Source organism: Stegodyphus dumicola, chromosome 6, assembly GCF_044657685.1.
Source record: "Stegodyphus dumicola isolate Sdum_Otavi_A_Nest chromosome 6, ASM4465768v1".
Taxonomy (NCBI): Eukaryota; Metazoa; Arthropoda; class Arachnida; order Araneae; family Eresidae; genus Stegodyphus; species Stegodyphus dumicola.
In genome coordinates, this window is record NC_140773.1 from 165,381,980 (window position 1) to 165,407,264 (window position 25,285).

The window sequence follows — 25,285 nt, forward strand, 5'->3', positions numbered from 1 at the left end:
AAAAAGATTTAAATTGCCTGTGTACCAATGAAGAACGAGACACTATAAAATTAACTATTTTAACAACTGTGTTTATTACAGGAATTAAGCACTGTAACGAAATTTTTGTGACAAAAAATGGAAGTTCAATACTTTATGTCCAGTATGAATTTCAAGATGTTTGACAAATCCTCTTTCCTTGCCAACCACTGCAAGAGCGCCATCAGTAGTTATAAAGAATATTTTATTTATATGAATGTTTTCACTTTCAAAACAATTTATAAATGAGAAAAGAATATCCTGCCCCTTAGTTGTTCCAGACAGACGAATCGAGCTGCATAATTCTTCATAACGTCGAGCTTTATCGCCATATTGCGCAATTACTGCAAGGTACTCAATATCATTCCACATCGGTATTTCATCACGAGCAATAATAAATGCAGCAGTTTCTTGTAATCCAGAATTCTGTTTTGTTGGTTCGTTTTCTGTTATTTAAGTTATTTGTTTTTCAATAGTTCGTGTAGAAGCCGGTATTTGTTGTGCCGGTATTTCTTGTGTCCTTTATATATTCGCTATCATTGAAAGATTTGCCTTTGGCAGCTACACAATAAGCAATTACGAAACTACATTCGGTAGCTTTAGGTTTATTTCCAACTGTTTGAAATAAAATGCAACTTATTTCTTATATCCAGTAACAGCTCTTTTTATAACTTCACATTTCTCATTGAAATTCTGAAATATTTACTGATATTTAGTTGGAAAATGTCTTTGTACACTGAAGTGCGATATACGACACTTCGCGACGTAACACACATGTAGCACGATCCCTTTGTTGAATGAATCCATATTCATTCACCCAAAAGTCTTTAAAACCGCGAACATCAAGCTTTCCTTTTTTAGTGGCCATTTGATTAGATATGTAGGCATGAATTGTCACAATAATTAAACAAGTGTTCGCAATAAAACTAAGAGTGAAAGGAGAGAAAATACATGAGGCGTGAAGTGGAACGGCGTAGAGAGGAGAGACAAAGCGATTTATCTGTATCTGATAACGTGGTTATAGAGTGCCACTGAGAATTGTGCCTACGCCTGCTCTACCATTTTATTTCAGGTGATGAGGAATAGCTTAGAAAATTTGATCTTACTGTTTCCAGGGATCTAATTCAGGTTCTTGTACACACGTTCTATAAAGTGTGTGGAATAAAGGTTGTTTCCTCTATTCGTACACCATCCTTAAAAAAAAATCTGCTATGGACATAACATGACTTCCTTGTACCGCGTATTAAATTATACACATTTTTTCCTACACTTTATTTAAACTTATTTCCTCGAATTAATTAATTTAATTAACCGATCCATGAAGGCCAATTGAAAATTTCGAATTTTGAAATTAAATATGTTGGTCAGTTTTTTTTGTGCGAGAGTCAAACATTTTAGAATTTTATTTTTGCATAACGAACGTAAACCTTTCCCAGATATACGTATAAAATGAGGGAGACCGCATTGAAAGTCAGATTTCGTTTTTTTTAACATTATTTCTTTTAATTTTGACATTTCCAAAGCATGAATATTTTCGTCATTTAAAACACTTCTGTAATTTTAAGTATATGATTACGACCAACGATTGCCAATAAAGGCCGAGTAAGAACATTTAAGCCGGCTAAGGGTTTTTATATGTACAGTGAAATTGAGCCATTGAAAGCCATTGAAAGTGAAATTGATCCAGTTCAACCATTGAAACATCTAGTCTTTGGTTGGTGAAAGACTGGCCCACCACCCTTCTCCAGCTAATCCAGCTAATACGGTTGATGAAGTGTGGCATAGACTTGAAGCAGCATGAAATCAATTGCCCGTTTCTGTCAACCAAGCCTAGTTCGACTCTATGCCTAAACCAGTGATTCTCAACCTGTGGGGAGGGGGCGCGAGGATATCCAAGAGAAAATTTTATTTAAAAAATTGATTAAGTGACTGAAAGGAAAGAACACACACACACATACAAAACAAAATACATTTCGACATATTTAATAATTAACTTATTAAATTAAACAACTTACTAAATTAAAAACAAATTTAATAATTATTAGTGACTTCCTTGGGCCTGTCTTGCAGACCAAAGTTTTTCGAAGTAGGGTTTAATATTAGAAATAGACACTCTCAGTTCTTTTTCTATATTTAGCTGAGATCTGTAGTTTATCTTCAAAGAAGCCACCGCAGAAAATCCAGTTTCACAAAGGTAAGATGTTGAAAATGGTAGTAGAATACGAAATGCCCTTGTTTTTAGTGCAGAAAACTCATCATCCACTCCTGCCCAAAATTCAAAGAGTGGTTTATAACTAAATTGTCTTTTGGTTTCGCCGCTTGCCGTGAAATCTATGAAGGTTTCTTCCTCTTCAATTGAGAGTCCTTCGGGAGTATTTTGAAATGGATCCCTCACCCACTTGTAACTTGATATCAGTTTGTCGTCAGCAAGAAAGAACTTTTTAAAATTCCTTGCTAGCATTGCTAAATGATTTTCAATGGTTACAAAAACAACTTTTACATGTTGTTCTTCAGCCTTGTAAGTTTTAATACAATCATTCAAATTTGTAAACATTGTTAAATTTTATTGCTTTAAATTTCTGCTCCACAATTCCAATTTCCTACAAAAAGCATTAACTTTATCACTCGTATCCAATATATGTGTATTTGCTCCTTGCAGATGAAGATTCAAGTTATTTAATTTCTCGAATAAGTCGACCATGTAGCTCAATTACATCACAAATAAACTATCGCGAAAATTCTCAGCTTCCGTTCTGTTTTCCTCTTGTAGGAAAACGGCGATTTCTTCTCTTAATTCATAAACACGTTGCAAAAATTTCCCTCGTGATAACCATTTTGTCTCGCAATAAAATAGTAACACTGAATGTACTGCACCCATGTCTTTACAAAGTGCGGAAAAGATTCTTGATTTCAGAGGTTTCATTTTTATATAATTTACTACGGTTACAACCGTAGTTAACACAATATTCAAACCAGGACTCATTTCTTTGGAAGCCAAAGCTTTTCTGTGGATCATGCAATGTGTCCAGACGCACTGTGACGATTTTTTGTTTTACAAGTGCTTGAATACTTTGGAATCTTCCGGACATAGAACGAGCACCATCGGTGCATATTCCGACGCGATTTTTCCATTCTATGTTTGCCTCGTTCATAAAATCATTTAAGATAGCAAATAATGCGAGTGCTGTTGCTTTGAGTTCTATTGATTTGCAGAAAAGTAATTCTTCTACTACTGACAAATCATCACAAAATCTAACATAGGAAATGAAATGAGCATCTTTATTACTATCTGTTTCCTCATCGAGTTGTATTGAAAACAATTTGTCACGTAACTTCGACAAAAGCTGACACTCTACATCTTCAGCTATATCAGCAATTCGACGGGCAACAGTATCATTTGAAAGAGGTATAGACTGCAATTGTTTTGCAAAATTATCTCCAAACATAATTTCTACAATCTCAATTGCGGCTGGCAAAATAAGCTCTTCACCAATGGTGTGAGGCCTTTTTACATCTGGCTATTTTATATGAAACTTTGTAAGAGGCAATTAAAGCTTTTTCATTCACAGACAAAGTTTTTTTTAAACAATGATTTTTGCTTTTCATATGATTTTAATTTTAATTCGAAGAATTCTCTGGGTTTGTTTACGTACTCACTATGAAGCGCTTCCAAATGTCGTTTAAGTTTATTAGGTTTCATGCTGTCTCCCGCCAACATTTTTGAGCAAATGATATACAGGGGCCTTTCTTCTTCATTTACTTCAGTACTAGTGAACCCAAAATTAAAGTATTCTTGAGAATATTTCTTTGATTTTATTTTCGGAACTACGCTCGTCTGCACTACTTGTTGATGCTTGTCTATCGTCTAATGCTCGCTTACGCCCGCTTAAAAATTTATCCATGATTCTGCATAAGTCTGCTACCGTGAATATTTAATACGGTGAATTGCAATTACACGAAAACATATATAACGTAACATTCAGAATAGATTCAATAGCGATAGAAGGATCGACTCGAATGAGATTGTCTGGAATTGAAATTGGCGTCGTAGAACTTTCTCCTTTTCCCTATGAGAAAACATTTGTTCACATCTGCGCATGTTCCTAACTTAACTTTGAAGCTGACCAGACAAATTTCAGACAAATCGAAACTTCTCGCGAAACCGTGAGAATGCCCGACATGGCGGGACGCAAGAGCAATAAAAAGGCATAGGATTCTTGTTTTTTCAATGCTGACGATCGGCGTTGCAAAATGTCAATAAATTTCCGTATTCTTGGTAATTTGTAAAGTTTAAAATTAAGGTTGTAGTGTAGGTTTAGCGCCAAAATACTCAAAATATATTATTATTGTATACATTTTATTGTATGCGGTGGGGAGGGGGGGCCGCGATGAAAATTATGAATGAAAATTGGGCCGTGAATACTAAAAGGATGAGAAACACTGGCCTAACCAGATAAAGGCCGTGTTAGATGCCAAGGGTGGCAGCTGTTTCTACTAATTTCGCACCCTGTAAACCCCCAAACTGCTTACAAATTTAATCATTTTATCTTCATGCCATACTGTTTTACGTACAATAAATATCTTTTTTGTGTTTGCTTTCCTTCATGGTGCTGCAATTTTAATGGCCAGCAGTGTATATACCATATTCATTTAACACTGAGAAACTAAAATTTTGAGACCTAATATTTTAAAAACTAACCAGGCGGTTTTAACGAAGCCTGGCACTTTTATCATAATTTGAGGCTTAGGGTCTAAGTATGGAAAAAATTGGTAGGTTATTCAAAAAAGTTTGATTCTATGTCAAAATACCTATTTAGAACAATGTTATATACAAATATAATCTACACCCTAAATCGCGTTTTAACTCCTACTGATTTGAATCTTGGAAACATAACACCTTTTAGAGAGGCTACATGACATTTCAAGTGCAAAGAAAAGTAGTATTTATCCTCCTAATCATCTGATATATCTCTCAAATATAGCACTGTTCCATAGGCTAAAAGAGATCAATCTGAAAACGAATGAATTCAAATGAAATAAGTTTAGAATTCAGATTTGAAAAATAACATCTAGGAATCAAGAGATCTTCTAAATGTTCATCTTCACTACACAATAACTATCACTTGTAATCCAATAAGGATGAAAGTTTGTCGTTCCGTTCCGGATCCCACTCCATAGTTCTTGTAGAACGCATTTCAACTTTTTGATGAAAGATCCTCGAAACTCAATTGGATCATAAATATGACCCACTGCTCGGATAGTAAATCTTCAGTTCCATTCTTGACAAACTTTAATAGTTCTTTTACGTTGAGAGAAATACTATCCGCATCTGGGTCCCAAACGAGACTCGTCACCTTGGATGATGAGCCAAATCCCCGTACTCGAGCTCCTTTCCCAAATGCTAACGACCTCAGCATCTTTCCACAGCTCTCAAAATTTCATGTAATTGGTTTCCCATCTTCTTAATATTACGTCTTTGAAGAATTTCCGTACTTTCAGTCGTAATCTTCAAAGCCTCTTGCAAGTCTTCTTTGCTTTTAATTGAACTGTGTACATACAACTTGCAGGTATCAGGAAATTCTTCTCTGCATTTATGAAAATTGCATATCAGATCCTTTAGAAAATCCTCCACGAAGGCATTCCTCTCTTTAGGGAGATAGGCCAAATGTGCTTTGCCATAATTAAACAAAGCAAACCAAACTTTCTATGGAAACAATGTGTTAGGTATAATGCAGATGAAAATTTATATATTAATTTAAACAAACCTAAATATTGCTGTAATTAAATTATAAAAAGGAAATAAATGGTAATTGATATGATTTTTATCACTGATAATAAGAACATTATACAATTATTTTTAAATAACTGGCAATTTTTGCTTACTAATTTTGCTACTACTTGGTTTTTTGCTTACTCGTTAAGAGCACCGAATTTTTCAATGCCTCCAATGAAGTTGAATTTGTATGAATTGGAATTTCAATGTCACAAATGAATAAATGATTTCAATGCCTCAGTATGCACAAAATGTTAAACGAAGTGTCTCCTACTTTGTTCATCTGGGCCAATCTTCATTGGAAAATCAGATAGTTCTTACGCCTTTTTAAGCAACTCGTTTAACTTATAAGTTAAAGGCGCTTTATCTGCTTCTTTATTGTCATTTTTTTACTGTAGGCTGATGTGATAAAATCATCCAGTTCTTCATTCATTCATTTTTTTGTCTTCTCCTTCTTCCATGTCTAGAAACCCGTCAGCCGCAACGTTTCTATGGCTTCATTTTTAATCGACGGAAATCTTTCAAAATTATTCATAATTTCTATCAGTGCTGATGGCAGCAAACATTCAATGTTGATGAATGAACGTTGTGAATGAAGCTCTAGGGTTGAAAATATTAAATGAAAATAATTATGATAACACGTATACGCAAAATCAGGTTTCACAAATCCGCGTTCTACAAAGATTTGCTGTAATTAATAATAATTGTAATAAAACTAAGTTTATTCTTTTTAAATCCCTTAGTTTGTTATTTAATAACAGAAAAAATTTGAAAGAAAATTTAAGTATCTTAAGCTTTGCTGAACTGAACTACAAAACACTGCCTGTGGATATAAAATATTTTAATTTGGGCAGGAGCAACATATTTCTTTTAAATTTCTACATTTGTCTGAAAACTTCGAAAGACAAATATATTGCAAGTGGTAACATACTTCTTTCATATCGCCTAGTTTTCTGATTAAATTTGAAACATAAATATCTAGTAATGATTATGAAATAGAATTAGCAGATTATAGAAGCAAATAATGATTATAAAATAGAAATATATATATAAGGATTTTAATGAGCGTAGCTAGTATTAATTCCACGTGCATTACATTCAATATAGCCTTATCATATAAGTCACAAACTGGCCAAATAAATCATTTTTGCATCTCGCAAGCAAGATGATGAATGGAAAACTTATTACTCTTTCTAAGCGTACTTCATGTTGCAATGATTTACAGAAGAGAGAAATTTCATTTTTTCCCTGGTCTCAAAGGTCTGTTAAAATACTATATTTTCCCTAATTTCTAATTAACTTTGCCTACGTATAAAAAATATTAAATAATTAACGGAGAAAATTAATTGACATTGGTTACTTTTGTCTGACAGCTATAATTTTACAATCTCTTGATAGAAATATTCCTTTTAACTTATTTTTCAGACATAGAAAAATAATGGTATTTTATTCCATTTAATTCTACAAAATGGAAGTTATTGCTTCCTCGGCTCCATTCAGTCTGGATCACGGATCGATCTTCTCGGTTCAATAACAGCTTTTTAATGTGTTTCTGTTTCTTTCCATTGTCCAATTTGTGCAAATAATTGAGTTACGTCCAGCTGGGAATCAAAATAACATGGAAGAAGTTAGATGAAAAAGTTTTTCTTCTAAAGACTTACAAACATTTAAAGCACAAGGATTTTTTAAGGGGAACAGCCTTTCTAGAATTACTTTTGCTGTTCTTAGAATGGAAGTAGAAACACTAATAGGAAATTTTCCACGTCGCTTATTTTTCAGCTTTCTATAGAAAACAAAGTCCTCCACGAAGGCATCTCTCCCCTTAGGCAGATAGCCCTCGTGTGCTTTGCCATAATTAAATACACCTTCTATAGAAAACAGATGAACTTGATAACTTTCTATGTAGATTCAATTTCAGCGTAATAAATGTATGGTCTCTTCTGATCTCTTCTCTCATTTATGAAGAGTTCATTTCAGACTTCAGTTCTTTCTGACATTCATAGTCACTTGCGAACATTAGAATAAAACCATGCTGGTATATATATTATAGGCAAATAAATAAATATAATATAAAATTAGTCTAAATGATAAATATTCATAATTTGGTTTGTAAGGTTATTTGAGTTAATACTAATTCTTTTCTATCTTTATATTTCTTTCATCAACTGTCAAAGAAAATTCGGATAAGCACGGCAGTAAGTTGTTTATTTCTAAGACGTCCACCTATAGCTGATCTAAGCATTGTATAATGATTTTGTATTTATTAATGCGTACTACAAGAATCTACAATATCTGAAGCAGAGTTAATTAATCGCTAAAAGTTTACTACTATATTGTACGTATTTAAACAATTGAATTATCGATACCCTTGAAAGTAGTGGTATAGAACGTTTGTTAAATTTTAATTGCACTATAGAAACAAAGTGTGTAGTAAACCTTTCAATTAAACCTTCTCTACCGTCTGTGTTCTTTTAGTTTTTTAGTAATTGCGATGTAAATTTGTATTAGCAAAGGAAAGTTAAGCAGGGATAGTTAAATAGCTAATTAGATTTAATCTTATATATTTAAAATTCTTTAATAATAGCATGTATAGCGTTAGAAACATTTTTAGTAAATATGCTAATGCATAAAAAACAGTGATCTTAATGAAAATCATATGTAAGTGTTTCTAGAACGCACGATTTTCTATACGAGTATATAGTCATACTTCTAAAGTTGTATTTAAAAAAATAATCTTATGCAACTTAGAATGGCATTAATTGTGAAAAGGATAATTTGCTGTAAAGTAATGTATAAGGATAGATCAAAAACAAAGTTTGCAAGGATAATAAAAAATTGCGTATTAACAGTAAACAGAAAATATAAAAGGAAATTAAGAGGCATGCTTGGCCTATCATTTTCCCACATAATCACCAAATCTATTTAGGCATTTATCTGAACGCTGGGCCAACATTATTAACCTGTCTTAGTAAAAGTCACGTCCCTGTCCATTTAGCCAGCTCTCGGTAGCTGTTTTCACGTCAATGTCCGAAGAGAACCTCATTTCAGATAAATGTTCCTTCAATTTCGGGAAAAGGGAATAGTCACTGGGTGCTAAATTTGTGCTATATGGGGGGGGGAGGTGACTTCAGACTTCCAACTTACAGCAATCATTGTGTTTGGCAAGCAGTATGGGGCTGTGCATTATCATGCAGGAGGCTGATATCACCACTCCAATATGTCAAAGCGCTTGCGTCGGATGGCTTCACGTAATCTTGTCAAAGTAACACAATAACGATCGGCTGTAACTGTATGACCACGCTCCAGATACTCGATTAGGATAACGAATCACGGCTTCATGGCATCCGGGCGAGACCAAACGCCTTGCTGCCTTTTCTAAACGCCTTGCCGTTTCAATCGCTCTGATGCGTCAGCGAACTTACTCTAATAAGTAAGCGATTCCGTTTCATGTTAGAACCAGCTGAAATTCTATCTGGGCAGAAACTTCGAGCAGTGTTCGCAGAGATGTCGTGCCCAATTTTTCCGTCATGTTGAAAACACCAAGATGGAACGATAATCTAACTATGGCATTTTTAATGCATATATGAGGTATTATGGGATACTTCTCTACCTGAATATTACGACCATTGTTTACTAATACCTAAATATAACGTGGATATAACTACTGATCAGAATGAGTTTAGGCTTTTGATACTGTCGAAAAAACATAGAAGAAAATTAAATTAGAGTATCGGATTCAAAATATTTATTTTAAACATATTTATTTCTGAATTTTCTTTAATCAAAAAACAATTACATTATATGTTATTCAACTGCCCAATAAAATACAGTTTTCAATTTTAAAAAGTGAAAGGATTTTGTTGATTTGACATTTGATGACATTTGATTTTGTTGATATAAATTTCGAAAAACCAATTTTTGTTCATGGCAAATTACATCTCATAAAATATAATCTAAAATTTTGAAATTTTTGTTTATAGACTTTCTTTTTCATTTGAACAACAAATTAGATTTTATTTACAAACGACCAGTCGGAAGTATTAAGTTAAAAATCACCGACAAAAGGCATATGAGGATATTATTAGCATGTTAAAATTTGAAGGTGTTGTACTTGGAGAGTTCATGCAAAAGATTAATGATTTTCGTTCAACCTCATACACACAAAATGGCCTCAATCACTTCTGGAAAAATATGCTGATAGTACATTTTGGCACTCGAGATAAATATTGCAGAGAACTGTAGGAGTCACCTGTCACCAGATACCAAAGCGCTGTCTGCATTTTAATTTTGCTGGCAGGCATCTCGAAAGAGCGTACTTTTTTTTTCCTGAATATATGGCGTGATAATTTCCAATAAAGTTTCAAACTATCTTTCATCTTTCACCCATTCTGATAAAATTTTTATAACTTCGGATATCCTCGCCCCGAAGTTCACTTAAAAATTGATTTAATACTTCCAGTTCCTCACAGCGGGCTAGCCAGTCACGTATTGATTTCCTTTTCTTCTTATTCTTCTTCATTTTTTCACTCCTAGAACAGAAATTAATTCGTTGGAAACTGCTTCGCAAACTTCAGTCACTTGAACTGCCACGTCGGTATGAATTTTGGCAAACAAACGGGGGCGAGTTATTACTTCGGCTCCCATTGATGTAAACAGTTGAAAAGATTACAGATCCGTTCACTCGTTTCGAGATGCCGTTACAAGGGACTCGCTGAAAGTCACTCGGAGAAATGTAAGCTCGCCTTTACTCTACCTGCTTGCGCAACCGCTGCTAGAGAAGTAGTGCTGTCTGTCTACGCTCTGAGAAAAAGTATTCCCTCCACAATAATTAGTTTTCAAACGTTGATGCTTGTAAACTTTTTTTTTGGGGGGGGGGATCCAACTACGTAACATAATGTGTTGTGAAACAGAGTATGTTGAATAATATGTCAAATAACTACGTTAAGACAGTTCTAGTTTCAAGTTTGATTATAGTTTTATTGAAACTCGTTCCGGATTTAACGTGAGATAATTTAAAGTGAAACTATAGATAATTAGTTTTCCATTAATCTTTATACCTCCAACATGATCTCTAGTTTTCTGGCGTTGAAATCCTATTAGGTAGCATTTTTTGAGTGTCGTTTTTTAACTTTCTACATTTTTATTTATGTGTCAATGGTCTTTGAATAAATAGCGATATAATTTTTTTTACCATTTACCTGGTCTACGAGCATTATTTGATGCCAAAAATTATAGATACGTACGTTTCTTTACTTTCAGACGGCAGCATGGTAAAGCTAATTGTGTTAATATTCTTTTTTTTTAATAATCAGAAGATTTTGATATTAGAAAGGTCTTTCCATTTACGAAATCACATTATGTTATGCTGTCGCAGAATAAATCATTCATTTAGTTTGACAAATAATTAGATTTTAAAGCTTCTGTCATTCTTTCAAAAGATTTTTAATTTGTATTTCAAATTATAAAAAAGAAATTACAGACCTTTATTTTATTTTATTTAATAGCCATTTGATAATAATTTATAATGAAACTGATAACCGTGTAAGTGCATGCTTAATTAGCGTAATTTTAAAAATATGCTTCTGAAAACCTTATTATTTACTCGATTACAAGGTGATAGTTAATGCGCCTTCTAGCAAAACTTCCCATTCTTTTTTAATATCTAGCATATCTATTTTAACAACGTACTATAAATTTGTTAATCTTAACGTATTATTTCATTTGCGAGAGTAAATGTTATGCTGCTGCTTTCCAAACGTACAAAATAGAATTTTCTCTCAAACTTGATTCCAGTAATATCCATACTTCATGTCATTAACAAGCGTTTTAATATATGGTAATTTTCCAAGCTATTTGTTCTGAAAAAATAGAGACTATTTAAGTACGATTCAAATTCTTCGTTCAAGTTAAATATTTATATTTGAAAATACTTATTCTGTTATAATTCTTTAATAAATAAATTATTATTGACTTCATTGATGATTTTCTTCAGTTTAACGGACAGTTCCAGTTCCGTACAACAAAATGCAAATTTTGCAGGAAAGCAGGCAATTAAACTATAGAGGAATGTGCTTTTCTCTTAAAAGTAAGAATTCTGTAATCAATTAAACTAAACGTTACCGCTCAGAACTAATTACGAATTCGGTTGTTTATCATTCTTTATTCAAGTATTTAAGTGTTCGGTATAGTTTTAAAGTTCTTTAAAGATCAAACGATCCAGTATGGACAATATTCCTTATTAATCTAATATCACCCTGTATGATGATTTTTTATGAAAGCAGGGTGTGCAAAAGTTCAATTTCTTTAGTCTTTATTTTTGCATTTTAAGAGAAGGTATTTAAAACATTACTTAAAGTGGCCCAAAATTTATGAAATTCTTACAGATTTGCATTTCAGTTAATTTTTAAGTAATACAAAAATTGAGCATTCATAATGAAAGCGAAAGCTCATTACTCCACTAAGCCCAACGCTGAGAGCCTCCCACCCGGTATAGTGGCTGGTGTCGCTGACATCCGTGCCAAAAAGCCCGGATTCGAATCCCGGGAGAAGACATGGATATTTGTAAATGTATAGTGTCGGTGCGGTGCGCCATAGCGGCACTCTAAATATGCTGCGAGCCGAACGTTCTCTCGTGTGATCTTGTGGAAGAGGAGAGGGTGACCCGTTCCCTCTCGGGGTGCTCTCCATCAAAACTGGGGGCGGAACTGAGCAAAATCGCAGTGTGACCTGTAAAATGCTCAAGGCTGTTGGCAACGATAGGCGTAGCTTAAGCGCTGCTTCCCACGAGGAATTTCGTGTGCTTGGGCTAATGTTGCTGTCAGACAAGTGAAGATAAGTAATAAAAACAACAACGAGCCTTAAGAATGTAGTAGAAGCAGTACGGAATGTTGCTTCATCCTACACCGAAAACTTCGCAGAAACCAATGCTTAAATTTCTTTCAAATTAAGAATAAGATTATTTCTTAACTCAACATAATGCTGATTTTTGATAGTAATAGCTTAAGAAAACCACTTAATTCAGGATTTCAAGGTACAACACCAAGTACTGACCATAATTTCAATTAAAATATTTCGTAATAAATTTTTAAACAGGTAGTGATTTAAAATATTTATGTGCTAATTGTGTTACTATGTGTAGTAAATTTATTGAAATACTATTTTAAAAGAATTTTGGAATTTCAGATACACCACTGGAAAAAATGAACCATTATACTTTCAAAATTATATATTGAAGTACTACTATTTCCCAATCCGCTGTATAAGATAATCGCTTTTGCTATATATTTTTATATTTATTGCTTAATTTATCATATTCTTATTGAATTTTATATATATTAGCTCATATTAGGTCATATTCCTTAGATCCATTCAATTTTTGATTCCGCAACCTCATAAGAATTAAAATTGAACTAAACAAAATAACAATAAAATTTCAAATCGAAATTATGAGAAGTAAGGATTCGGAATTTGAATTTAATTTGCTAAAAAGTGTTATTTTTTCAAGCTGATAGAAATGAAATATGAAATTAAAACAGTTATAGTTAGAAATAAATTTTTAAAATACAGTGTAGCCATAAGATCCAAAATAAAAATTGAAAATATGAAATTTAATTCCAAAATATATTTTACACTGTTCTGTTTGATTCAACGATAATCCTGTTCTCTGCAAGGCACGTTTTTCTGAGAAACGAATTTCACTACCAGTTTAATTACAATAGTTTTTGCACTTCATTTTAAAATACTTTAATTAAAATATGATTCGAAGCTTTATTGTTAATTTATTTACTTTCAACTTTAACGCAAACTGATATAAGTGACTTAGTTGTCTCGTCAGTATCAGTTAATAAAATGGAAACATAATAAACAGAGTTAAAAAATTAATGAATAAACTCATATCCAAGCTCATTGTTTCGAGATATTCTAGTAATTAATTGACTGACACTCTTAAACTGAAATCTTAAATAATTTTTGTCCTACTTGTGAAACAAAATGTTTCGCCTTATACACTTTAATGTATCCAGAAACAATAGATTAAAAATCTTCAGGTACATAGTTATTTAAACTAACTTCATATTAGTGTAATTAAGTGCCTAACCAAGTTTTAACTGCTATAGAGACAGAAGGTAATAACAGATGTAACGTACAAATATAGCCAAAATATAATTGTTTCTTTAACATCGAGTTGGTAAAGAAAGTTAAATACAGCAAGTAAAGTGAAGACAATTTTTCGTTGGCTTCGTATATTATTGCCATTCTGTGTTTGTAAATTTCAAAAATAAAACCATCTGAAAGTGGTTCAGTCATCAATAATCCATATGTTCTTATTCCAGCCTCAGTGGCTCTGCTAAATAGTGAAAAGTAAATCATAAAGAAATTTCTTGTAGATTATTTTTCTTTTCAGATCAACTTAAAAATGGCTTTCGATGAGAGCTCCATACTATTATGAAGCCTCATTTTACATCCTGAATGGACAGAGCACCTACAGAGCATAAGAAATCGTTGGACCAGTTACTGGAACAAGGACTAGCAGAGAGAGGAAGAGAAGAGGATCAGGTGGAAGTAACATATGAATTAGGTGACAGCAATCCTTCTGAACAAAAGCAATTCCGTTTAAAACCGGAAAGTTCTGATGGATCCCTTCTTTCATCTCGTGTTTTCGATAAAGAAGATGCTGAAGATGAAAATGAAGGTAAATTTCTCATCTTTAACACTTTTTATCTGTACAATATTCATTGGGTTCAACAGCAACTGGTAATAATAAAATGGTCGATTTAATAAGATATCTTTTGACAGCTATTAGTTTAATCATTACATTTCACATTTAGACACTGTATTTTCATACTCCCCAAAGGCAAAATCGTTGAATCAGACTGCATTTAGAATTATAATTCATCCCGAGTTTCGTTCCTTGAGAATGAACCGGCTGGCTGCATAATTTTCTCCGTACTTATCGTAAATACGAGCTAATTTCTCCCGGAAAATCTTCCACAAAAGTATTCGTAATAAAACTGATATCCTACGAATATTTTGCTGTACAATATTACGATTTCCAGGTATCAGCTTAAAACATCAAGGGTCTCATTTAAACCGCATTACAGAAATAACAGTGCAATCAAACGGATCATTGAATGTACTCCTCACGCTTACCACACTCATGGAAAACAAAATATTTTTTGACGGTTGGAGAAAACATAGAATTAATGAATTTACAGGAGTGATGCAGTGCTTTACACTGTTTAATATCGTGTTTACTAATAGTAAACATTATACAGTGTACAGCCGAAATACCATTATGAATCAATTGTAAGCTATACAATGATGCAAGCAATAGCGATGTTAGTACCTAAAATGCTGCATACGCACCAAATTGCTTAACATATCTTCGAAAGGTGGAGAAGGTTAAAGAAAGAACATATTACAAATCAAGAAACTAAAGATTCAAAAAGAAGAAACAATCACTGTCAATTATGTTTAAATCTCCGAGATGTCTCAGCAGCAAACTCCCAAATGTCAGATATTAATACTTTCAATACCACATACACCTTTAAGAGATGCGCAACAAGCTGCATATCTCCAAATACAATTGATGACTCTATCCCATTAATTTCCCAGCATACCACCACAATGCTTCCATTCAACTCCCAGAATCTCTCCGCAACACTAATAATTCACAGCTCAAAATCTGAACGTATCAAAATTCTACGGATGAAGCTAGAAAGAGCCAAAAAAGCTTCAAAACAACTCAATGAATTTATTGTAACAGAGCTTTACTATTTAAATGGAAGCGTCCGTTGTATGCCACTGCATTGGCGAATAACCCAATACACCACTAATGATAACATAAAATACCTAGAGCAAGAAAGCTATTATGAGTACAAAATGGTCTTCTTTGACTATAGAGATTTAAGAGCAATTAACATCAAAAGTAATAACAATTACTTTTGATGTACAAATTAATAATTTCATCAGTTTAGTGCCCAAGAAGAAATAGATCCACATAGACAAAGACTGAAAACTCTCCTGAGAAACTTCCGCAACATGAATCAGCGACTTCAACGTATACCACCAGTCATGATACTATAATATTATAGTCCAAACGGGCACCACATGGCAGATTTTATCACAGCAGACTTCTTATACATTCATGATACAGTTTCAGATGTACCAACATTTGAGACGGCCAATGGAAAAGGATGGTAAGACTTGACTCTTTCTACAAATAGAATGGCAAACAATCAGTAACAGTAAAATCCTAGATAAACCAAATAACTGGAATCACAAATATATTTCCCGTACAATTGAAGACGTTATGAGAGAAACTTAACACAAAAAGATTTACAATCCCTAAAACAAAAGCAGGCAGTTTGGAAGGAAAATATGCTCTAACGTGAAAGATGCAGAATACCTCCTAGACTAATGCAGATATGCCAATTCTACGGAAAAAGCAACAGTAATGATAATAAGAGAACGCTTTTAACACATTCAAGCTTTGAAATAACAATAAGAAAACCGGAACAAACTGGTGGACTAAAGAACTTCACAAAAGTCTTAAGATGTAAAACAAAATGTTCCAGACCACTAAAAACAAGCAGCATGGATAAAATATAAAGCACATTTAGCATCGCACAAAGAGAAAATGAAAAATGAGCAGCTGGAAAAATTTTTTGCTGCAACAACAACGAGCCTTATGGTCAACTATGTAAAATAGTCACAAGTAAAACATATCAACAGCTAACATCACCCTCCCACAAGACCTTCTTTCAGAAAAAAATCCAATAGAAAATGCAACAGCTTTTATGCTCAACAAAATATTAGACGCAGTATTTCTTAAGATTTTCCAAATAATTAAATTTCTTAAGTTTCTTAATATTTCTGGAATACATGTTCTGCCAGAACATACAGTAACCAGAAACAGTAATTCCTTCCGGAACACAACAGTTGATAAAAATTTCAAGCAATCATAAATCTCACTTATCATCAAGAACTTATCCAAGACGAAAGCGCCAGGGCCAAATGGTACTGATAATATAATAATAAAAATTGTCCATCACGTAGTTTTCACTATTTTTCTCAAACTGTTTAACAAATGTTTACATTTCCATATGTTTTCATTATGCTTTAAAGCAGAGCAAACCATATTATTCACAAAACTTAATAAAATCCAATTAGACACAGGCGAATTTCGTCCAATCAAGCTACTTCCTGTATTAGAGAAAGTTTTAGAAGAAGCTATTGCAGATAGAATACTTCACCATATCAACAGAAATAATAATCAACCAGTATTTTTTCAGACTCTTAAAATCAACACTATACACAATCTCCAATCTTCAACATATTATTCATCACAATAAAATGTCAAACTAGCAGTCGTCATCATGTGCATGATCTGGAAGAACGCATTCGATCCGGTATGGTGGCCATATATCCTAGAAGCATTAAGAGACATCCAATGACAAAGAACTAAGGAAATATGAATAATGAAAATTAATAATGAAAAACTATTTCTCAAATTGATTTAGCATAATCATAAACAACAATTTACCAGTTGAAAGAATCAGTTTAAGAGTGTCCACGGAATCCTTGCCCTAACACAGGGCAGTGGAACAATTAAATTCAGCAAGATTACTTCCTGTAAATAAAAGGAACATACGAAGATACACGCACACAAGGACCTCTAAACAGCAAAGGAGTTTCAAACAGCAAAGCAGTAACACCACCTGCCGCTTTATATGCATTAACAAGAAACAAGAATTCTCCCACTGTGCATTCGAACAAAAGAGGAAGATGACTCAGAAAACATTCTACGGTTAAATATCTATTATACATTAATGATCAAGAAATGAACCCATTAAATTATGAATTTCCAAGGAGCCCATTCTAGCAGCATTCAGCATCAGATTGGAATATCAAAACTGGCATCGAAACAGATGCAGTAATCGAATACTCATTGGTCTATACAGACGGATCTGTAAGTCGGGAGTGTCCATGTTATTCTAATTTCAGAACTTGAAGAAGAAATCTGGAAAGGCCACCTGTGTGAATATAATAGACCATTTAACCGTTTAATTACCTTTTTTTCAGACAGTCGGGCAGCGGTTCAGATAACTGCAGATTACAGAAATCAAATCTCCAGTGGTACAAGATAATCACAATTTAGCAGTAGAATGTGCCAATACTAAAATAGTAATTGAATGGGTAAAAACCCTGTTAAGTTAGAATACAGCGCCACCTATTGGATAAGTAGAGAAACTCTCACTTGGCTATCTGGATTCGGCTAAGCAACATGCCAGAGCATGTATTAGATCTGAATAGTTAATTACTGTAAATAAATTAGTTAGTTCTTTTGCTATACAGTCCACTTATTAGTTTAGAATCATAGTACATGGTCAGCAGAACCGGAGAAGTGAACAAAATGCTGGCATTAGATAGAAACAAAACTTCGTTAAAAGCGAAACTAACTAAGTTAGAAAATGTAGTGAAGGAATATGATGATAGTTCGAATAAGAATGAAATTCAAATAAAGTATAGATCGCTACAAAGCATTCAAATGGATATTAGAAACTTGAGGATTAGATATTTCGAAAGCGTTGATGAAAAAGATGTCACAGCCATCGATGAAGAAATCGCCGAAATGGAAGAAAGAACTGAAGTTCTGGAGGTAAGAATTATGGAAATTCTATCATCTATCGCACATTCTGAAAATGAAAATTATTGTAGTAAATTTGATCCTAAAGTACAAATACGTTTGCCAGAATTACCAATTCCTAAGTTTTCTGGTAAATATACCGAATGGAATAATTTTAAGCTTCAATTCGAAAACATCATAGCAAATAACACTCAACTAACAGAAGTTCAGAAACTCTACTATTTAAAGGCTGCATTAACTGATGAAGCAAAAAATCTTGAAACTGTTGATGATACTTTCAGTTCTCTATTTAAAGCTCTTCAAGATAGGTATGAAAATAAAAGAATATTAATTGAGACGCATATAAAGTCAATAATGGATTTACGTACTTTAACATTCGAATCGTCTAAAGGAATAAGATATGTAATAGATAATGTTACTAAAAACGTTAGGGCTTTGAATGTTTTAAAATATGAGAAAAATAATTTATCGAATATTCTGTTATTAAATATCGTACTTCAGAAACTAGATTTTGAAACTCGCAAACAATTTGAACTCAGCATTAATGCTACAGAAGTTCCTACGTTTGATGAATTAATTTCGTTTTTAGAGAAAAGATGTCAGTTATTGGATAACATTAACCGTAATGCTAATAAAATGAAATATCCGTTAGAAAAAAATTCGAAATCAAAGGCTCTGATGGTTAAAACCGATAGTGTTTCGATTTGTGTTATATGCAAAAATAATAATCATCCACTGCATAAATGTGATTCATTTTTGAAATTAAATCCAAATCAAAGATATGAAATAGTTAAAACCCATAAATTGTGTCTAAACTGTCTCAGTAACGAGCATTTAATCGCAAAATGCAATTCTAAGTTCAGATGTTCGGAATGCCATAAAATACACCATTCATTAATACATCGCCTGCTCAGAAATGGCGCCATTCAACATAAGGTAGACAAAACAAAAACGGAAGCAGCGTATGACGAAATTATAAACAAGAACGCAGATGTCTCTAATAAAAATCAATCAAGTTGTCTTTTGACACGCAGAAAAAACGTCTTATTGGCGACTGCAATAATATATATTTGCAATTCCGAAGGAAAAGAATCCCAGTTCGCGGCATCTGTATCCGGAATTAATGAGAACGTTGTAAATATTAATTATCAACTAGATGTACAGATTTCGAATAAGGATTTAACATATGTAAGATCAGTTAATTGCTTGGTTATTTCTAAAATAACCAATGTAACTCCATCAAGGTGTTTAGATGTGCAGTCATTAAATATTCCCATTGATATTGAATTAGCGAATCCGCAATTTGGAACACCTAACAAAATAGATATGTTACTAGGGGCCGAATTGTTCTTTGAGATTTTAAAAGAAGGAAAATTTCAATTAGAAAATCAACCGTTGATATTTCAAGAAACAGGTTTTGGATATATCGCGTCTGGTGCATGCAAGAGTGACTCAGAAGTAAATTATTGTGGTTTAGTTCTAAATAGTGAAGAAAGAGTTGAAGAAATTTTGCAAAGATTTTGGGAACTTGAATTCATTGAAAATGTTGAGGATGCTTTGAGTGAAGATGAAAAATTTTGTGAAGAACATTTCAAGCGTACTTACTATAGACAAAATGATGGAAGATATGTAGTTCAGTTACCCATAAGGGAAGGCGTAGAATTAGGAGAATCGAGAACGCTGGCTGAGAAAAGATTGCATCAAGTGTGGAATCGACTAGAAAGCGATTCGAAGATGAAAACATTATATAAGAATTTTATTAAAGAATATAAGGATCTAAATCACATGGAAGAAGTTCAAGAAATTGAAACATCGAGTTGCAATTATCTTAGTTATGATGGAGTTTATCGGCCAGAGAAAGCCTCTACCAAGCTTCGCGTTGTGTTTAAATGCATCCGCGGCTACTAGCAATGGAAAGTCACTGAACTCAATATTAAAGAAAGTGCGAATACCTCAAGAAGATTTATTTTCTATTATTATTAGATTTCGAAAGTACAACTATGCATTAGGAGCTGATGTTCAGAAGATGTACAGACAAATACTTATTGAACCATCTCAACGAAACCTGCAGTTTATCTTGTGGAAGGAATCAGTTGGTAGTCTTGTGCAGACTTACCGTCTAAGGACTGTAACATACGGAACAGCAAGTGCACCATTCCTTGTAGCAAGGGTCCTGAAGCAGTTAGCAATGGATGAAGCGACAGACTTTCCTCATGCCTCAAGAGCTATACTGAAGGACTGTTACGTGGACAACATTATTACTGGAGCTAATACGATGCAAGAAGCCAAGGAGTTGCAGACACAGTTAACCTGTCTTCTAGAACGTGGTGGAATGCAGTTACACAAATGGTGTTCAAACAATCCAGAATTATTGAAGAATAAAGAAAGTGCTACTCAGGATTTACGGATAAGTTTACAAGTTACTTTACTTTACCTTTCAAGTTACGGATATACCTCAGATTACAAAGGCCTTAGGAATGTCATGGAATACGTCTACAGACTGTTTTTCTTACGATTTAAAGATACTTGACATTGAAGAAACTGGAACGAAAAGAGATGTCTTATCAACGATAGGTCGCCTCTTTGATCCGTTAGGTTTAATTGGACCTGTTACGACAAAAGCTAAAATATTTCTACAAAAACTTTGGTTTCTAAAATTAAATTGGAATACACCTCTTCCTAAAAATAACTTTGAAGAATGGAAGGAATTTCTGCATAGTCTAAAAATAGTCAACGATTATCGCATCCTCAGATTTGTTCTAACCAATGGATTACAACAAATAGAAATTATAGGATTCTGTGATGCTAGTCAGAAAGCCTATGGTGGTGCAATTTATGTAAAATGTATGTCATCTTCAAATGAATATTCATCAAGACTTCTGTGCAGCAAGTCTCGTGTGTCACCTCTGAAGTCAATTACCATTCCTCGTTTGGAACTTTGTGGTGCAGTTCTGTTGGTAAAACTAATGAAAAGAATACTAGAGGCCATTCAGCTGCCTATAGTGAAGGTGTATTACTTCACTGATTCGTCAATAGTGTTAGCATGGATTAAGAAGGAACCTTATCAACTAAAGACATTTGTTGCTAATAGAGTATCTGTTATTCGAAGCATGACTGCAATTCATGAGTGGTACCATGTTAGCACTCACAATAACCCAGCTGATTTGATATCACGTGGAGCTGAACCTAAAGATCTTCTTCATAATGATTTATGGTGGTGTGGACCAACTTTCTTGACTAAGGACAGGTTTTTGACTAATCCTTGTGAAGTAATTTCATCTGATATGGATGATGTGGAATACGTCAAAGAACTCAAACTTAAGGATAACGACTTAGTGACTAAATTACTACTCATTACTAAATTAGAACTCAAACTTAAGGATAACGACTTAGTGACTACTCACATTAGACTAAATGTGAACTCTAATTATCTTGTTTTAGATCATATTCTTAACATTAGTAATAATTACTATATTCGTATTATTCGTGTGTTAAGTTTTGTTTGTTACTATATTCGTATTATTCGTGTGTTAAGTTTTGTTTGTAGATTTATAGCCAATTGTAAGGGGAAAAATTTAATAGGTTTTCTAACAGTTAAAGAATTGGATGACGCTGAGAAAATCATGATCAGGTATGTACAGTTACATTTTAGCAAAGATATTCTATCTTTAAAAAATAAGAATTGTGTTTCTTCCAAAGGTAAGTTAAAATTTTTATGTCCATTTATGGATAATGATTCTCTTCTGAGAGTAGGAGGCACACTTGCCAATAGTAATCTTAATTACAACCAAAAATTTCCATATGTAATGCCAAAAGATCATGTATTTACTAGATTAATTTTTCAGTATTACCATGTTAAATATTTACATCTTGGTGCTCAAGCACTATTGCATCAGGTTCGTAGTAAATTTTGGGTTATTAATGGTCGAGATATAGCTCGAAAAGTTGTACATGAATGTGTAACATGTTTTAAGATTAAATAAATTGTATGTGAACAACTTATGGGAAATTTACTTAGTGAGAGAGTTAATCCAGGGTTTGTATTTAATACGTGTGGACTCGACTTTTCTGGTCCATTCCTCATCAAGTATAAAAATCAGAGAAAGGGTAATTATGCAAAAGTGTACGTTGCTATATTCATTTGTTTAGCTACTAAAGCAATACATTTAGAGGTAGTAACTGATTTAACCACAGATTCATTACTTGCTACTATTAAAAGATTTATTGCTAGACGTGGAAAATGTAATACCATAATGTCAGATAACGGTATTAATATGGTTGGTGCAAAATCAGAACTGAAAAAATTGCATAGTTTAGTCCTTAAATCTAAGTCTGATATAGCAGATTTCTTAACATCTGAAGGTATAAATTGGAAACTAATTCCACCTAGAGCACCAAATTTCGGTGGTTTATGGGAAGCAGGTATTAAGTCATTTAAGATAAGGCCAGAGTTGTTAAAGTGAAAACATCAAATGGTGTGTATATTCGATGTATTAGTAAAATTTGTTTATTACCTATCCAGGATAATAATGCTTAGCTTACATTATTATGTTCTTATTGAAAATTGTGCTTTATATTAAAATGTAACTGTTCAAGAATAAGTTCGATTGTAGCATAGTTTATGTTTTTAAAATATTGCATTATTTTATATTATATTCATGATGAAATTATCTATCATCTTTCATATTGTATTGTAGAATTAGTTTTTTCTTGACTTGTTAAATTGTATGTTTGTTTGTAATTTACATGTTGAAATTTGTAATTTCAACGGGCGGCGGCATGTTAAGTTAGAATATCAGCGCCACCTATTGGATAAGTAGAGAAACTCTCACTTGGCCATCTGGATTCGGCTAAGCAACATGCCAGAGCATGTATTAGATCTGAATAGTTAATTACTGTAAATAAATTAGTTAGTTCTTTTGCTATACAGTCCACTTATTAGTTTAGAATCATAGTACAAACCCATACTAATTTAGTATACAATAACAACGCAAATACATTTGAAAAAGAAGCGGCGCAGAAGGAATTACTGCTTGCAATAGAAATACTACTCCCAAGGATACATATCAAGAGCCTGTTTAGAAAAAGAACACGTGAAATCTGGAAAAACGAATAGAATGGAATACAAGAAGGAAGAATAGTATGTAAATTGTGCAAGTCCCCTCGTATGATCACATTCCGTGTAATTTCTTCAATCTATTCATAACGGACATGGCCCTTTTCCTACATACTATTTTGCCAGAAATCTAAACGAAAGAAAGATATGCATATGTGGGAAAAGACGCCACCATCCGCATTTTATATTTACTGTCGTCTCAAAAGGGAAGCCCATTTCAAACCCAAGCAGTCAATCACACCAAAAGATATTAGATATATCCTGAATGGGGAGCAATCAAGACAAAAAATCTCGAAAATTATGATGCAGCTTATGGCATACTCTATGAAACGAATAAAAATGGGCACCTATGAACCACGAAATATAAATATATACCAAAGCATTTTAAAATGCCAGCTGGTATTTCCAAATGAAATAATTAGAATTGTATATATAGAAACGTAGAATGCATGAATGAGACCGGCAACATGAAGGCACCGACCAATAGGATAAAGGTATGAACGTTACACACTGTGTTCGTTTGTGTGGATTCCTTTTTGCATCAGATCCCGAGGCAGGGTGCTGTGTGACCTGTAATGGATGTTGCCCTAGCACAGTAGTGCGACAGAGCAATGCCTGTAAATCCATAAGTAAATTTCTGGTGCTCCGTCCACTTTTCCCTATAGCTATGTAAATGTTAAGAAATATAATAAATAATATATATGCATAAACTTCGCATATGTTGATATAAAATTTATTTGAAAGACATTAGAATGTATCATAGTCTATTTCGGCAATTCTGCTACAGAATTCGCATTTTAATTTGAGGAAACTCAACTAATTCATCTAAGAGAAGATTATTGGAACTCATTTAACAACATCGGGGAGTCTCGAGCATTATCGGCAAGAAATGTCTCCAAATGTCTCAAGTAGAAATATTATACATATAATTCCGAAAATAATTTCGCGAGTAGCATAATTTATGAACATCGAAATCTTATCGTATCATCTCCATTAATAATACCCGTATAAAATCATTATTTTAAATATAGCTCCAATTCGCTAACTTTCTTTATTCATATCGCAGATAAAACTTTTATCAATTAATCACTTTAATTAAATTGTTTTGTGAACACTTGAATACATTTCTCTATACTAATGTCTTTTATTATTGCACATATGACTGGTTGTTGCTTTATTAATGAAATGGCTTTCTCTTGCTTATTGAATAATTTTAAGTATTTTAGAAATTCTAACTAATTATTGGAAATTAATAAGCAAGTACTTTTTAAGCTAGCCTTCACTTGTTTATTACTTTACTTAATTATGTTATTTTAATATACAGAGGGCGTTCAATATGTTTTAGCTCATTGTATGGGACAAAGTATTTATGATGATTTATTCGGTTTTTTCTCTTTACACAATTTCTTTCAATACTCCTATCACTTCAACAGCTACCACGGGCAGAAAAAAAACGTTTTATCGCAGCTCCGAAATCATACATGAATATGATTTTTGATACCATCTTCGTCTTTGAAGCATGGACTACGCAAGTTCTGTTTTACGTTTTGAAGGAAACTCCCTACAGCTAGCTCTGGTGAACACTATGGGTGTAGGGGAATCTGCATTGCTGAATAACAGTCTCGAAATTCTGAGCCTTTTATTTAATATATTGCATAACGAAAGCAAACCTTTCTTGCGAGTATGTTACAATGTTTTTCCTACGTTGTGCGTCGCGCAAAAAAATGGCATA

General features: G+C 33.2%; 1 protein-coding gene across 5 annotated transcripts in view; it reads left to right on the forward strand.

Moving 5' to 3' along the window:
* Positions 1-25,285, forward strand: part of LOC118179429 (N-acetylglucosamine transporter UNC93A-like) — a 328,066-nt gene that overhangs the window by 248,222 nt on the left and 54,559 nt on the right. For all 5 annotated transcript variants that reach the window (XM_085819137.1, XM_085819136.1, XM_085819140.1 and 2 more), the window contains one exon: positions 14,193-14,480. In XM_085819137.1, the coding sequence (XP_085675263.1) occupies positions 14,258-14,480 (223 nt within the window). In that variant the 5' untranslated portion in view covers positions 14,193-14,257. The remainder of the gene's footprint in view (positions 1-14,192; positions 14,481-25,285) is intronic.